The sequence below is a fragment of the Pseudorasbora parva genome, chromosome 14 (genome assembly GCF_024679245.1).
Source record: "Pseudorasbora parva isolate DD20220531a chromosome 14, ASM2467924v1, whole genome shotgun sequence".
Taxonomy (NCBI): Eukaryota; Metazoa; Chordata; class Actinopteri; order Cypriniformes; family Gobionidae; genus Pseudorasbora; species Pseudorasbora parva.
This window is the reverse complement of record NC_090185.1, coordinates 43,587,971-43,605,623: the sequence shown is the minus strand read 5'-3', so window position 1 is coordinate 43,605,623 and position 17,653 is coordinate 43,587,971. Positions and strand designations below refer to the sequence as shown.

The 17,653-nt window shown below is 41.8% G+C and overlaps 1 protein-coding gene across 1 annotated transcript in view; it reads left to right on the top strand.

Annotated features, from left to right (window-relative positions):
• Positions 1–17,653, top strand: part of LOC137039800 (NLR family CARD domain-containing protein 3-like) — a 61,541-nt gene that overhangs the window by 7,246 nt on the left and 36,642 nt on the right. Inside the window, exon 6 of the mRNA XM_067415073.1 lies at positions 2,912–3,085. Coding sequence (XP_067271174.1) covers positions 2,912–3,085 — 174 coding nt within the window. The remainder of the gene's footprint in view (positions 1–2,911; positions 3,086–17,653) is intronic.

Below are 17,653 nucleotides of genomic sequence, written 5' to 3'. Positions count from 1 at the left end.
GTCCATTTACCATATTTGGCCCGATGTTCATCGTCATCAGCGATTTTATTTTCACTGATTTCGAGGGAATATGGGTGTGTGTTGATGCTGCCGATTGAGGAGACGTTTGCGAACTATCTAGCATATGAGTAGGCATCAACACAGAGCTCCAACTCTGCCATCTCCTCTCTTACGACGTTGTAGATTAATGGCAGGGCATACACGACAGCAGGTCAGGCTGTTACAGCTTTGCACACCATGGTGGTGTTTCAGGCATACCAGGCCAGGATCCGCATAACCTCTCATGCGCCCCCTCTGAGGAGGAGTAGATTGCATGAGAGGTGAGACTCCTGTAAGAAGAAGAAACCTGACCTTCATGTTTCTTCTTCATCGTTTCCCCAGGTGCTTCTTACATCAAGTCTGGGACTGGGTGGACAGATATCGGCCTGCCTTGGCTTGATCAGTGAGAGCACCTCTTTCAGGTATGTAAGGGTGTTAGACACCATGGTCATATGAGAACTGTGCGTTGAGTCTTCGCTCTACATGCCTCATGTGAGATGTTCTGTCATTTTTTGTGTGGATAACACTAAAATGTATTTCTCTACAGACCTTCCTTCCCTGTATAGAGTTTAGGGGTATGTGTTTTTTAGTAGACTCCTGACAGGTACAGATACAGAGTCGAGTTTCTCTGTAGATGAAACACCAGAAAGTAGGCCTTACCAGGCCTCTCTGGATATGGGTTCCCGTGTCTCAGTCTCTTTGACAGTTAGCAGGTATTGCTAGCAGGTAGTAGGCCCCTCCAGGCCTCCCTTAAGGCTTGCTATCAGGTGGTAGGCCTCACCAGGCCTCCCTGAAGGTGAGTTCTTGGGTCTGTACAAGCAGATAGCATGACTTGCTATCAGGTAGTAGGCCTCACCAGGCCTCCTTGGAGACTTGACTATCAGGTGGTTGGCCTCACCAGGCCTCCCTGAAGGCATAGTCAGACATATGACATCTGGACACCTAGCCTTACAGGCTATCGGGTAGTAGGCCTCACCAGGCCTCCCTGAGGTTGAACTCAGTCACCTTGGCAGTTAAGCAATATATTGCTGGGAGGTGGCAGGGCCTCCCTGAAGGCTTTCTATCAGGTAGTAGGCCTACCCTGGCCTCCCTGAAGTCCAGTTCCTATGCAGGGCAACTGGACAGATAGCCTGATTGGCTATCATGTATTGCTATCAGGTGGCAGGCCTCTCGTAGACCTCCTTGAAAAACTTGCTATCAGGTAGTAGGCCTGTCTGGGCCTCCTTGAAGGTGAAGTATCCATAATGCCTCACCACAGGCTATTAGTTTGTAGGCCTCATCAGGCCTCCCTGAAGGTGAACTCAGCTGCTTGGGGAGTAAGCATGCATTGGCGGCAGGTAGTAGGCCTCACCAGGCCTCCCTGAAGGTTTGCTTTGAGATGGCAGGCATCTCTAGGCCTCCATAAAGGCGAGTCTGGATGCTGTGGCAGTACGCATGAATTACTATCAAGTGGTAGGCCCCTCTTAGGCCGCCTTGAAAACTTGCTATCAGGTAGTAGGCCTCTCTGGGCCTCCTTGAAGGCGAAGTTTCCTAGATTAGGCACTTCTCTTACCAGTTCTTTGTAGAATAGAACCTTTGGTAGTTTGGCCTACAGCTGGGGGTTACCCACCAGGCAGGCTCTGGTGCTCCCCTCTGTGAGAGTCCTCAATGAGCACAAAGCCGCCTGAATTTGATCAGGCAGTCGTAGGCCCCTCGCGTGGCCTCCCTGTTAGATCAGTCCGTTGGCCTGTCTGGCCTCCTGAGTACTTCTGTAAGATAAGTGCTCGGTAGATCCTAAGATCGAGCAGGTGAACTCCCCTCGCTAGCAAGGGTTAGGAAAGCGCTACGCTGAGTACTGCTCTCAAGGATACCCGTCTCTGGGATCCGGTCTGAGGAGAATACTGCCAGTTCGAAGTTCCTCAGTCTGGATGCCTCACCAGAAGGCGACTTTCCAGAGGCTCGGTTTCAAACAGACAGGGTTGGCCAAGCCAAAGTGTCCCGCAGAAGCGATACCAGATCAGGCCTAACTGGTGGCATGCGGAAAAGGTTTTTCCGAATAGTGACTGGCTGGGGTGCCCTCGGGCCCCTTGGCCACATTCCCTTAAAGGGACCCCTTCTGTTTAAGAAGTTGGTCCCAGGCCTTTGAGCAGTCTGGCTAGGACCTCATGCTTATTCATTAAGGTTTCTGTTGAGGCTTATAGCTTGGGCTATGACCGTAGGGAGTGCTGTCACTGACAGCCCGGTGTGACCAGAGGGGGAGTGGTGTAGGCTTTTCAAGTTTAATTTGCTTGTCCTGACAGTTATCACTGCCAGTGGGCATGCACTCCCCTCAGCATGGCGGCCTGCCAAACAGTCCCTTCAGACTAAAGATGGTGTCATGTTTGATAGGCTACCTTATGTAATTCCTGGTCGCACATTGATGATGTCATGGGCGGTCGCCGGTCAATAGGATTGACTTGATTCGGACACATGTCACGCTGGAGGCGTTCCCCTGAAGCATTCTAGGACGCAGTGTCTCGTTCCCTGTTGCCAGGGAAAATAGGTTACATACGCAACCTGAAATATTTTCTGAATAAATAGTCTAAACATGTACACACTAAAACATTTGATTTTGAAAAAAATATTTTTAACATGCTGATTGATAGGCTTAATGCTAAATATAGATAATAGAATAGAATAGAATAGAATAGAATAGAATAGAATAGAATAGATAATAGAAAATAGAATATAATAGATAATAGAAAAAATGATTGTCACAAACCTGGTATGAAGACTAGGGTTCATACAGTTTGTTGGACAGATAAAACTATTATATTTGCAGATTAAATTGCTCAGGTAATTTCTAGAATAACTGCGTAATTAGCTGAATGTTACATTTACATTTCTGTTCTAGACTCTCCGACTGCGGTATCAGAGAAGAAGGTTATAAAGCTCTGGCTTCAGCTCTGAGATCAAACCCTTCACACCTGATAGAGCTGGATCTCACAGGAAATGATCCTGGAGAATCAGGAGTGAAGGAGCTCAGTGATTTACTGAAGGATCCACACTGTCAACTGAAGACACTGAGGTGAGATGGGATTAAATAATACACAATGTGCAGGTAAATTATTTATAAAAAAAAAATATATTTTTTCTAATACAGTAGACCCTTGATCTTTAAACTTTTTAAAGATGGGCCTTTTTTATTGACGCGACCCATACAGTATATACAATATATTAACCCTCTGGACCCTTAGTCTAATCAGTGGCCCTGAAGAAGTTTGACATACTCAGACATTTGTGTTTTTTTTCAGTTGCTTTAAAGCATATTAATGTCTAAAGTCTGATTACACTGTATTCAGCACAAACAGGGCTATAGTGATATGTGAGTAACATTTACATAAAATGTTGTAGTTTTGAGAAAATAATGTTTATGCATAGTTTTTGAAAAAACTAAAATGTTAAATCCCTGAAATAAGGCCATTTTACTTTAAAGATTTGTTCACAAGGTTTTTCAGAACTGGATGTTGTTGCCTAGAGTTTTTTCTTCAAAACAGTGTGAACCCCATTCTGATCACTCATTCATACAATATAACATGAGGAGATTTAATGATTGAATGTATAGTTTATAGCTTATTCACAAAATCATGTTTAATTTAAAAGTAGTAAATTAATTGTCTTTACAAAGACTTTAGACCGGCAGTACTGTTCAAACGTTTTAGAAGTTTTTTTTTTACTTTTTATATATATATATATATAAACTCTGAAACCGTTCGAACAGTACTGCAGGTCTGCTTTTACTATTTTGGATTATTTGATCCAAAATAGTAAAAACTGTAATATTGTGAAATATTTTTTAGGGATGTCCCGATCAGGTTTTTTTGCCCTTGAGTCCGAGTCCGAGTCATTTGATTTTGAGTATCTGCCGATACCGAGTCCCGATCCGATACTTCTATAATACATAAAAAAAGAATAAAGAAGAGCGAAAAAACGAACCAGGATGTTCCTTATTTTTTATTTTATTCACCTTATTTTAACATTCAACAACTCTAACAAACAGAGCACTTCTGTGAGGTAGATTGAACAATCAAGTAATAAATAACAAATTCTTCACTTTTGGATTTTAGTGGAACAGTAAATATAAAAAATTTCGGGACCGGAGTTGCGCAGAGCAGGAAGTACAACGGCGATATCAAAAGCACACCCAGACTCTCACAGATGCAGAACAATTAATGATGTTGGTGTGAAATAAACAGTTATGGAAATTAAATTGAATTAAATTAAATAATCTGCTCCCAAAAATCCTGAAAAAATCAGTTAGTGCCTCAGTGACAACTTAACTCAGAGAAGACGTCGATCTCAGCTGTCAATCATGACGTCACACAGCCGTTTTTATAGCATCAAATAACTAACTAAAACTAAACTTATTTAAAAAACAAACACTTGAAATGAAATCATCGTGATGATAACTGCCTACAATGACATAAATCAACTTTGGGGAAAAAATATTTGAAGTGTAATTTGACTGAAGTGTAATTAACAATGCTTTTCAGGTTTTTATAGGTGTAACATTAGTTTTTAGGTAGAGAAATTGAATAAAGTAGGCTAATCAAATGTAAAATAGCTGAATATTTAACTAGAATAATCCTTACAAAAGCTATTTAATCAAGAGCATTGAGTGATTCCTCATCTTTTGTTTGACATTAAACAGACAGCAGTAAAGGCTACTGCCCCTTTAAGACCAAATGGAAGGCTCTGCGTCGTCTTTTTCGGCTGCATAAAGTCCTCTTAAAGCATATTCAGACTATATGTCTGCTTGGATACTCATCAAGATGGACATGCTGACATACTTTTTGTGTGAGTTGGTCCGTTTAAGCGCAAGTCTTGAAAGATAACTCAATATTTGCGCGCTGTGAGACGAGTGCGCACTTGCGGATGATGCACAGAGACAGATCAGCGCGCGCGTTCTCATTCGCGTCTTCTGGCGAATATACACGGCCCACGGGTGATATTAGCGCTGTTGTAATGTATCACCGAGGAGCCAGCACGTGTATCCATCTACAGAAACATACATAAAGCATTATTTTCAAGTTACCCATATTATTGATGCGTCATCATGCTCAGCTCACCCCAGAATATACATTATATCCGAGTCCTGATCGGGATGTAACGTCCGATTCCGATCGAGTCTGAAATCACGTGATCGGGCCCGATTTCCGATCATGTGATCGGATCGGGACATCCCTAATATTTTTACAATTTAAAATAAATGTTTCTATGTGAATATCTAGTAAAGTGTAATTAATTCCTGTGATCAAAGCTGAATTTATCATCATTACTCCAGTCTTCACTGTCACATGATCCTTCACTGATCATTCTCAGATGAGGATTTGATCTATAAGCTCAACAAACATTTCTTATTATTATGAATGTTGTCATTTTTTCAGGATAATTTGATAAATAGATTTAACCCAGAGGGATAAATCTTTGATTAACAGAAAGTTCAAAATAATTACATTTATCTGAAATAAAAAATATTTAGTAACTTTATAAATTTCTTTACTGTGTTTTTGATGAATATAAGGCATCTTTGTGAATTTAATTTAATTTCAATAGATTTCTATTTCAGATAAATGCTGTTGTTTTGAACTTTCTATTTATCAAAGAATCCTGAATTAAATTGTACAAAAATGTTTTCAACATTCATAATAATATAAGAAATGTTTCTTGAGCAGCAAATCAGCAAATTACAATGATTTTTGAAGGATCAAGTGAAACTGAAAACTGGAATAAAACAGACAGATCTAAAACGTTTGAAAATTATTGTATACTTGGGTTTAGACATGAAAACAACAGAACAGTGCTGTAAAAATAAATAAAAAAATAAATAATAATAATACATAAAGTGCAAAAGACACATTCAGGGCAAACAAGGACAGTGCAAGATGAACGAACCCTATTTCGTATTTCTATTTGAGCGCATCTCCACCTAAAATAACGAACATGAGTGCGCAAAAACGCAACATGAGCGGTGCATCGGCGTATAGCAGTCAATAAACAGGTTCACACTTTTTTTTGGGCTATAGTTCATCTAGTAGGCTAGCCTACAATGTGAAGTTTATGCATCAGTAAAGCTACTATAAGTGAGATTAAATGCTTTACCTTAAAAATTCTCATTTTAAAAACGCGTTCTTCTTATTCTAAAGGTAAATCCAAGGTAAACTTGCAGAATGTCCTCTGAGCTGAAATCAGAAGAAAGAAGAAGATGATTCTTTGTTTTGAGATGATGGGGGCGTTTACAGGTTCTCGTTCCTTCCTCGTGGACGATTTGCATGTAAATCGCTTGCGTGCGTGTGGGTGTGGTCACATTAAAGTTAAAGGGGGGGTGAAACACTCAGTTTCAGTCAGTGTCATGTCAATCTTGAGTACCTATAGAGTAGCATTGCATCCTGCATATCTCCGAAAAGTCTTTATTTTTTTAATAATTATATAAGAAAGATGCGCTGTTCCGAGTCTTTCCGAAAAAAGCCGAGCGGGTGGGGGCGTGTCGTGTGAGCGGAGCTAAATAATGACGTGTGCAGCAGCGCGCTGTGTGTTGAGTCGAGTGCGTCGTAAAGCTGTGTCATCCCTAACAGCGGGAAAAAAACTTTATTCAAAATAAAAATATGGCTTTTAATCAGATCCAGCCATACATCTATGATCCGGAATCAGACCCAGAGGCTGCAGTTGAACAGGAGCAGCAGCAAAAACGACTAGAGCAGGACGTCTCTATGTGGTACAAGTTATACACTAACTATATAATATGCTTAGCGGCTTGTGTTATTTACATATTTATACTTGAATTATATCGTCGTATTTTTGTCTTTGAAGGTGTACATGTGGGAAGTGCAGTTGTGCACGTGTGTTTGTGTGTTTACGCGTGGTTTGTGTAGACAGATTAAGTTAGTGTTTACATAGAAAGACACGGAATAGTAGCGCATTTGAATGAAGAAGCGCGCTTATTTAGTTCAACATATTTCCCCACTCTTTGTGTATTGTTGAGTGCTTTTACAATACACAAACATAAAGTTACACATATAGTGGCCAGCTAAACAAATGTACACGCACTACACATCGCATGCTCCATTGATCAATTTCTATATATAGTAATATATATAGTAACTATACGTGATCATGTTTGGGCTACTTGATGAGCATAGACACAGACATTTGAAGCAGTCTCACTCACCCTTCTAACGTTGGGACTGCTCCATCCTTCAGCATTAGGCGATTGGAAAATCCTGTGTCGAGCTGGGCCTTGTTTATGAAACAGTTGGCACCGAAATGCAGCGAACAGATATAAACATTCGGTAACACTTTACTTGAAGGGGTGTGCATAAGACTGTCATGACACCTTCATAATCATGACATGACACGTGTCATGAATATGAACGAGTTTTTATGCATGTTTATGACAACTGTCATTAAGTGTCATTCGCTTAATTATGTCATTTTTAATGCAATGATGACATTGCAGAGTTGTCTTTGTTATGACAACTTGACATAAACCAATACATCATAACCTGTCAGTGTCTTTGTCATGACAACTTGACATTACCAAGACAACATAACCTGTCATAAACAGACATGAAATGACATAGCAGATTAATTATCAAATTTAAGAAACTACTTCGCTTTTTGGGTTTACATTACATTAGTTGCTAGGCAACGTGGGGGAGAGGACACTGGCGTTGTCTGTTCGCCACTTCTCCACCCACAAATCATGTTAACGTTACTATTAAATTTAGATTTTATTCTATTTTCTTATGTTTGTGACTAGTCTAACAGAGCTACTATTGGGACTGTTGCTGATTGCTGGCAGCCACTGAGAGGACGTTGTTTGCCGTTTTTTCACCACTTCTCTTCTGTTTTTGTTTGAATGAATTTGAATTTGTGGTTGGTTTTGGTTTGAAGGACATTTGATGTTGCTCGCTGCGGCTGCTCTCTCTTCTGGGTGTCGGCTGCTCACTGGTGGTCTCCCTCGGGCTTGAACTGCATGGTGGCTGAAGTTTGCACCAGGCTAGCGTCATCAGCGTCCGGCATGATGTTGGGATGTAATTTTTACTTGTTATTCATGTATTGTTATTTTTTCCCTTTGTTGCACTTTGAGATTCTTCGGAATGAAAAGTGCGTTATAAATAAAATCTATTATTATTATTATTATTATTATTATTAAACTGTCATGTGGTTGGTTTTGACGTTGCCAGTCATTAGGCTATTATAATGTCATGATTTTTCTATAAATTTAATTTGTCATTTACATGTCATTAAGTGTCAATACTCTGTCAAATTATTTTATAACATTGTCATGAATCTATTTCTTGACCTAAACTACAGTGGTAAAAGTTGAATTTGTCATTAACATGTCATTAAGTGTCAATACTGTGTCAAATTATTTCATAACACTGTCATGAATATATTTCTTGACCTAAACTACAGTGGTACAAGTTGAATTTGTCATTAACATGTCATTAAGTGTCAATACTCTGTCAAATTATTTTATAACATTGTCATGAATATGTTTCTTGACCTAAACTACAGTGGTACAAGTTGATTTTGTCATTAACATGTCATTAAGTGTCAATACTCTGTCAAATTATTTTATAACAGTGTCATGAATATTTAGCTTGACCTGAAATATGGCATCATAGAGGAAATCGTACAGAGTCATTAAAAACTATTAATATAACTCAAAATGATAGAATGGCATAGACATATACACCTATGATGATGTCTATGGTGGCACCACTGGTTATGTGTACACTGTAACAGTTGTTGGCAGAGCCTCAGTCAGGTTAGTTTGTTTAGGTGTTTAATGTCAATTTAGTTTGCAGTAAGTAAAAACAATTCACAACAACGTTATTTTGGGTTTATTATTCTTTATTTAAACTTTCGCTCACTCTTTAACGAATAGTTTGAGTTTATTCTTACCATTTTTTTTGTTTGTCTGTTTGTCATGGCGGAGTCCCGTGTGCTGGTGCACCGTCAAAAGTGGTTCGGGTGGAAACGTTGGCCCTATATATAATGTTCCGGCCTAGGATCTAGTCGCAACCATTCAGCCCGGGGTGGGGCTCTAAAGACTATTCCTCTTATTTTTATACATCGGAAGATAATTTATAAAGTGAAGTCATTTGACAAAGTGTTATTTTTCTGTGTTTGCATATGTGTGTATATGATATTATATATATACATTATATATATATATATATATATATATATATATATTTTGTGTAATGGCCATTATTTGTGTACGTGTTTTCCCCTTTTTGCGTTAATTGGTGCTGGTCACCTGTGTATAAATTCATGCCTTGTGTTTTTAAGAGTCAGTTCTGTGAGAGGGCAGGTCTTAAAAATTAAATGATTGATTTTATTTCTCGAACTCCTTTTCATATTTTTAAGACATTTGAAATTGTCTATTATCTAACCTTCTGTTGAAGCTGGTGGAGGAAACTTAAAACATAAAATAAAACATTATGAACTGAAAAATATTAATGATGCTGTTATTAAAAAATAATTTGACAGCGTATCAACACCTAATTACATTTTAATGACAAATTAAACTTGTGCCACTGAAAAAAATGTATGACATTATAATGGCCTCAGTCAACATCAAAACCAACCACATAACAGTTTAAGGTTAACCCTATAAGCTAAGTAAATTTCTAAAATTTGATAATCTGTTATGTCATGTTTATGACAGGTTATCTTGTCTTGGTAATGTCAAGTTGTCATGACAAAGACACTGACAGGTTATGATGTATTGGTTTATGTCAAGTTGTCATAACAAAGACAATTTCGAAATGTCATCATTGCATTAAAAATGACATAATTAAGCGAATGACACTTAATGACAGTTGTCATAAACATGCATAAACACTCGTTCATATTCATGACACATGTCATGTCATGATTATGAAGGTGTCATGTCAGTCTTATGCACACCCCTTCAAGTAAAGTGTTACCAAACATTCGCGCAACTCAGTTGCTGATCCGGAAAAGCAAATTACATCCACTGTTGCCTTAACGCGGGGTTTTGGAGAATCTGTGCAGGACTGTCTTGGTCTGGCAACCAAAAACGCACTTTTTGATGTCATTGTTAATTGTGCACATTACCTGTGCAGCGCAGCCTACGAGCGCTTTGATGGGCGTAGCCTGTTGCTTTCGCTCTCTCCCTCTCTCTTTCTCCCTCTCTCTCTCTCACACACTTCCGGTAGAATTGTCCGTAAGGCCCATACAAGGAAATTCCGCCCCCATTAACGTCAAAGGGGACGCATGATCGCAAAAAACTTGCCGAAACTTATGACTAACCGGAAGTAGTATTTTTGACAAAGAAATACTCCCATCAAACGTCCACCTTAACTTTTGAAACTTTGTCCATGTTTAGTATGGGATTCCAAGTCTTTAACAGTGTAAAAAGATCAGTATGCATGAAACAGCATTTCACCCCCCCTTTAATGAGTAGCGCTGGAGAAACTGCACCTCTCACTGTTTTCATACCGATTACATAAACAGAGAATATTTGTTTTTTATATAAATTACTTCATTTAAAAGTAGACCTTCCAAGCTTTATAACGAGATATCTGTCATGTCTGTGTGGCACGTTTTCTCTGAGTTCTGAGTATATTTTACATGCATTTCAGATACCCCTTTTCCACCAAGGCAGTGCTGGTGCTAAATCGGAGCCAGAGCCTAGTTTCAAATCGGTTCTTTGTGTTTCCACAGCCAAAGCACCAGCTCTGAGCCAGGAAAAGTGGTTCTTAAGTAACACCAAAACATTGCTGGGCTAGAAGTAAGAACCGCTTGCGTCACCGGCTGGGGGCGGCGTTACCGTGATCAACAAGATGAACACAAACCTGTGACCGCCATTTTTTCAATAGCAGCTAATCAAGCTAACAGCTGCTGGATTGTAATCTCCGTCTATACAAATCATGGAGAGCTGCACAAATGCGTTGGATTTGCGGCGTTTTAATGCTGATGTAGGATCATAAAGCCATGAGCCACTGAGGGAAGGCTTGTTCGAGATGCATCGGCGCGCGCTGTGCAGACTGATTGCGTATGACATCAAAGTACAGCGAGCGCCAACGACTCCTTATGCTTTTGAATCGCTCGCGCAGTATTTGGATCATATGTGGGTTGGTCTGCGCATCGTCAATGCATTAGATAGAACACGCCTGGAAATTGTGTGTGTGTGTGTGTGTGTTTCCCGCTGCCTCGCTAGCAGTAGAGTCCTGCAACGGGTCGGGTACCCGCGGGCATAAAAGTGGCTTAAACAGGTGGATTGTGACATAAATTATAAAATACACGGGCGGGGTGCGGGCGGATAATTAATTCCGTGCGAGCGGGTAGAAGCGCGGATGAAAAATATGTGCAATATTTTTCTGTGCTGTGGCGAGGCGGAGGAGCGAGCGAGACCGGGGCATGATGGCGAATGAGTGTCACCTGTGAGCCACACCGGTCTCAAATCCTCTCACGAGGGAGCTCGGCGGCATATAAGGACGAGAGATCACCAGACCTGGATTTTACGTTGAGTTGTGTTTGTTTTATTATGTATGTGCGTGGCAGATGTCCGTGAGGGGCCGCGTTACTTTCGCTTTGTTTGGTTAAGTCTTTTAAATGTTCGCCGGTTCTCGAAAAACGATCAAAACGATCCGGTCGTCCTTCTTCCCCCCCAAACATACTGTATTACAATTTCTATGTCCAATTTACCATTACACATACACGCAACAACGATATGCCATATGATCCATCACGTCACCACCACTGTGACTTTTGTTGATGCCACTCGTAGCCCAGATGGAGCGAGCATTGCAGGATTAGCAATGGATGAAGTAAAAGTAAAGTTGGTGAGTGAAGTATATAAAATTGTTGACAACGAGTCTATAAAGGCACTTTAGCCTGTTTCTTTAGCCCATTCATGATGCTGTTGATGTTGAGAGAAGTGCAATATAAAAAAATAAATAAAGCATTTTAATTGGAATGATTTTAGTGTGTGTGATTTATTGCGGGCACAGATCGGGTAACGTGCAAATATTAACGGGTCTGGGATGGACCCGTGCAGGACTCTGGTATGACGTAAGACTTGGCTCTGTTGTGGCTCTTAGCATGTGGAAAAGCAAACGGTTCTTAGAAGGCTCTCAAGTCGAACCAACTTAGAACTGACACTAGCACTGGCTCCGAACTAGCCCCCGGTTCATTCTGGTGGAAAAGGGGTAAGAAAGGACTTCACAGGGAGAAAGACTGGAGAACGCGCATCCTGTTTGTTTTCTTTATTTGGCGAAAAGCACAACATTTAGTTTTTATTTTTAGTGTAGATAAAAAAGTAGACACTTTAAACTTTGTAAAGACATCATTCATGTCTGTGAGGCCAAAAATGACAGAGTATTTTAAGCTGGTTTACATTGTCATGAGGAAAAATACAGCAAAATGATATAATGTATGGCGGATTAGCACTTCTGAGAGTACTTCGGCTCGGCGCAGTAAAAAGTCCCGGCCGAAACATCTTCCCTCACATCTCTCTATTGAATTTGTTTTCGGTTCCGATCATCGGTTCCAAACGCGCAAGTTTTGGTTTCCATGGCCACCTGATTTCCGGTGCTTGCGGGCCCGCTTGTTCTTTTAGCCATGGAAGCCCGGTAAGCGGTGCTCTGAAGTGTGGATTTATTTCACTTTTAAAAAGCCTGGGTCGGCACAGTGCAACTAGTGTTGTCAAAAATATCGATACTGAACTATCTGAAAAGATACGATAGCCTGCTCAGTGTCTACAGTATCGATCCCAGCTCCTCTCCTCTCCTCTCCTCTCCTCTCCTCTCCTCTCCTCTCCTCTCCTCTCCTCTCCTCTCCTCTCCCCTCCCCTCCCCTCCCCTCCCCTCCCCTCCCCTCTCCTCTCCTCTCCTCTCCTCTCCTCTCCTCTCCTCTCCTCTCCTTCTCTGACCAACAGTGAGTGGACGTGCAGCCGCATATTATCACTCAGCCCGGTTAACCCTCTGAACACGACGAACACGGCGGACGCTCGTTCTGCTGGACTTTTCCTTACGACAGCGTGTTAGTGTTAGTGTGTGTGATCGGTCTGAATTTTGCACAGGATCGCACATAATTCTACGAATCCCCGCAGATTTCAAGCTCACATCTGAAGCGCACACACACATACCGTAATAAAGCCCCCTCTGACATACAAGTGCAAATATTTACTTCTTTTTCCAGCTTATTATTGGTCAAAAACAATCAACCAAATTCTCAGTGCACATTTTGAAGAGTATTAATGTAAACACAGTCGTAAACAATTCAGGAAGAAATGAAGACAACAGGAACAGTGTTCAGGATCCATGAGTGCGGCAGCTCTTAAAGGGGCAGCAGTCATTTGTTATTCAAAGTCAAACTACAAAAAGACAAATGATCACACTGCTCTTGACTGATCAACTTTAATGGTTTTATATGAAACTATTTATTTTTTTGCAAAAAACATTGTCCAATGTTATTTTAAATTTATTTAGCCACTTTGCTTTTTTTAATTCAGTTTTTTACCTGAATGTTAGACCTACCTGAAAAAATAAAGCAGTCTATTTCATTTATATCTTTTATTCTATTTTATTTATTTGTGCTATTTTTTGTAATATGTTTATTTGTTCTTATTTTATTACTGTTTAGTCGTCTTTTTTAATTCAATTTACCATTCGAAATCAAGCTTACTTGTGCTGTGTGTAAGCTATTGCAACACAATTACCCCATTGTAAAAAATACATTGAGTTAGCAAATATTTGTGAGATAATTTTAATAGTAATTGATCAATGTTTATATATAGGAGAAAAAGCTTAAAAGCTTTATCATATAAAGTGATCTCTTCAGAAGAACTTTTTGATTGCCTAGACTTTCAAAAGACATACAAAAAAAATGTTTATATAAAAAATATCTAATTGACAGTATATGCAGCGTTTTTCCCCTGTGGTATTGAAAATCATCCCCACCCCTCAAAGAATCAGAATTGATAATCGAAAAGAACCAGAATCGAAAGTAAGAATCGGAATCGGAATCAGAATCGTTCAAATCAAAACGATGCCCAGCCCTAAATTTGATTTAGCCTATTTTTCGGTGATATTTGTTTTAGCTACGGTGTTGACAGTAGCCTATAGGCTATAAGAAAAATAAATGATTGCACGGACAATTCCTATCCAGTGTCTCTCTTTCTGTACGTGAAATTTAAAAGATAGATTCTGGAAACAAAATCTAAATTTAGCTGGATCAGTCGGGTCGGGAATAAAATAATTTAAAGCGGGTGAGCATGGAGTGAATTTTACGAGCGAGCGGAATGGTGCGGTGTGGAATAGCGGGAGCGGGGCGGAAATACAGCCCCACGCAGATTATATTTTGAAGGCTATTTATAGAAAGTGTATGAAAAAAAAGAAAGAAACAGCGAAAAGGGTGATAATGGACTGATTCTTCTTCTTGAGAGAATGGGTGAGAAATAAATAGTATTTAAAAATTGGGAAATTAAAGTTTATCTTGGTTGCTCAGGGCAGGGAACTGGGAACTGTGCGAATAAACGTTTTATTTACTTCAAGCGCTTGCGCTGTTGTGTTCAATAGTATCCAGTGCTACACTGGATTGAGTTACCGACCGCTATACCGTCTTTAAATGGAATCTGATCGAGTGCCGCGGGAATGCGGACCACCAGTGTGCTATGAATTCTGGGATAGGGAAGGCTGCGAAGTTGTGGGAAGATTTTGAAGTTGCTAATGAATTGCGGCAGCCTTCATCGCACCGCTGTGCACTTCAAATGTGGCCTTCAGAGGTGCAGTCTTCACATTGGGACAGCCTTCGTAGTGTCGCTGTGATGTAATCGCACTTCAAATGTGGCCTTCAGAGGTGCAGTCTTCACATTGGGACAGCCTTCGTAGTGTCGCTGTGATGTAATCGCACTTCAAATGTGGCCTTCAGAGGTGCAGTCTTCACATTGGGACAGCCTTCGTAGTGCCGCTGTGACGTAATCACACTTCAAATGTGGCCTTCAGAGGTGCAGCCTTCACATTGGGACAGCCTTCGTAGTGATGCTGTGACGTAATCGCACTTCAAATGCGGCCTTCAGAGGTGCAGCTTTCACTTTGGGACAGCCTTCGTAGTGCCGCTGTGACGTAATCACACTTCAAATGCGGCCTTCAGAGGTGCAGTCTTCACATTGGGACAGCCTTCGTAGTGCCGCTGTGATGTAATCACACTTCAAATGTGGCCTTCAGAGGTGCAGTCTTCACATTGGGACAGCCTTCGTAGTGCCGCTGTGACGTAATCACACTTCAAATGTGGCCTTCAGAGGTGCAGCCTTCACATTGGGACAGCCTTCGTAGTGCCGCTGTGACGTAATCGCACTTCAAATGTGGCCTTCAGAGGAGCAGCCTTCACATTGGGACAGCCTTCGTAGTGCCGCTGTGATGTAATCGCACTTCAAATGTGGCCTTCAGAGGTGCAGCCTTCACATTGGGACAAGCCTTCGTAGTGCCGCTGTGATGTAATCGCACTTCAAATGTGGCCTTTAGAGGTCCAGTCTTCACATTGGGACAGCCTTCATATTGCCGCTGTGACGTAATCACACTTCAAATGCGGCCTTCAGAGGGTGCAGCCTTCACATTGGGACAGCCTTCGTAGTGCCGCTGTGACGTAATCGCACTTCAAATGTGGCCTTCAGAGGTGCAGCCTTCACATTGGGACAGCCTTCGTAGTGCCGCTGTGACGTAATCGCACTTCAAATGCGGCCTTCAGAGGTGCAGCCTTCACATTGGGACAAGCCTTCGTAGTGCCGCTGTGACGTAATCGCACTTCAAATGTGGCCTTCAGAGGTGCAGTCTTCACATTGGAACAGCCTTCGTATTGCCGCTGTGACGTAATCGCACTTCAAATGTGGCCTTCAGAGGTGCAGTCTTCACATTGGGACAGCCTTCGTAGTGCTGCTGTGACGTAATCACACTTCAAATGCGGCCTTCAGAGGTGCAGCCATCACATTGGGACAGCCTTCGTAGTGCCGCTGTGATGTAATCGCATCTCAAATGCGGCCTTCAGAGGTGCAGCCATCACATTGGGACAGCCTTCGTAGTGCCGCTGTGATGTAATCGCATCTCAAATGTGGCCTTCAGAGGAGCAGCCTTCACATTGGGACAGCCTTGGTAGTGCCGCTGTGACGTAATCGCATCTCAAATGTGGCCTTCAGAGGAGCAGCCTTCACATTGGGACAGCCTTTGTAGTGCCGCTGTGACGTAATCGCATCTCAAATGTGGCCTTCAGAGGTGCAGCCTTCACATTGGGACAGCCTTGGTAGTGCCGCTGTGACGTAATCGCATCTCAAATGTGGCCTTCAGAGGAGCAGCCTTCACATTGGGACAGCCTTTGTAGTGCCGCTGTGACGTAATAGCACTTCAAATGTGGCCTTCAGAGGGTGCAGCCTTCACATTAGGGCAGCCTTCGTAGTGCTGCTATGATGTAATCACACTTCAAATGAGGCCTTCAGAGGGTGCAGCCTTCACATTAGGGCAGCCTTCGTAGTGCCGCTTTGACGTAATCGCACTTCAAATGTGGCCTTCAGAGGTGCAGCCTTCACATTGGGACAGCCTTCGTAGTGCCGCTTTGACGTAATCACACTTCAAATGCGGCCTTTAGAGGTCCAGTCTTCACATTGGGACAGCCTTTGTAGTGCCGCTGTGACGTAATCGCACTTCAAATGTGGCCTTCAGAGGTGCAGTCTTCACATTGGGACAGCCTTTGTAGTGCCGCTGTGACGTAATCGCACTTCAAATGTGGCCTTCAGAGGTGCAGCCTTCACATTGGGACAGCCTTCGTAGTGCCGCTGTGACGTAATCGCACTTCAAATGCGGCCTTCAGAGGTGCAGCCTTCACATTGGGACAAGCCTTCGTAGTGCCACTGTGACGTAATTGCACTTCAAATGCGGCCTTCAGAGGTGCAGTCTTCACATTGGAACAGCCTTCGTAGTGCCACTGTGACGTAATCACACTTCAAATGTGGCCTTCAGAGGTGCAGTCTTCACATTGGAACAGCCTTCGTAGTGCCGCTTTGACGTAATCGCACCTGATGATCATCACCATCAGCGGTCCCGCAGCTCTGCACCCACACCTGTGCCGTGTTCTGTCTAATTACTCAGCCTATTCTAGTGTTTGTCCCCTCTGTTCAGTGTCGGATTATTGTGTGAGTTCGCTCTTTCTCTCTTTACCAGTTTGAGTTCTTACCACTGTCTTGTCTTGTGTAGCAGTTATCGCCAGATTGTGCCCTGTTTCCTGTACCTGCTGTGGGGAGCTGATTTCTGTAGATTTCACTGCTCAGTCGCCTTCTTCAAGGTCTACTCTCTCGTAGAGCTTTTTGTTCATCATTATCTCGCTCCTTCAAGACGCCACTGTGAAGCAGTCTTCTGAAGAGCCCTTTAGTTCCTGGACTGAGCTGTCTACATATTGACTGTTTGTTGATCATTAATGACTTTGCATTGAAATACCGTTGGATCCTCTTGTTTCACACCCTGACACAATTATTGAATATGAATATTTGAAAGATCGGAGTCATCGCGTCATCGCGCTGGAGACGGGTTTATTGAGGATGATGTGCCGGTGAGGCAAATTCAAAAGGGAC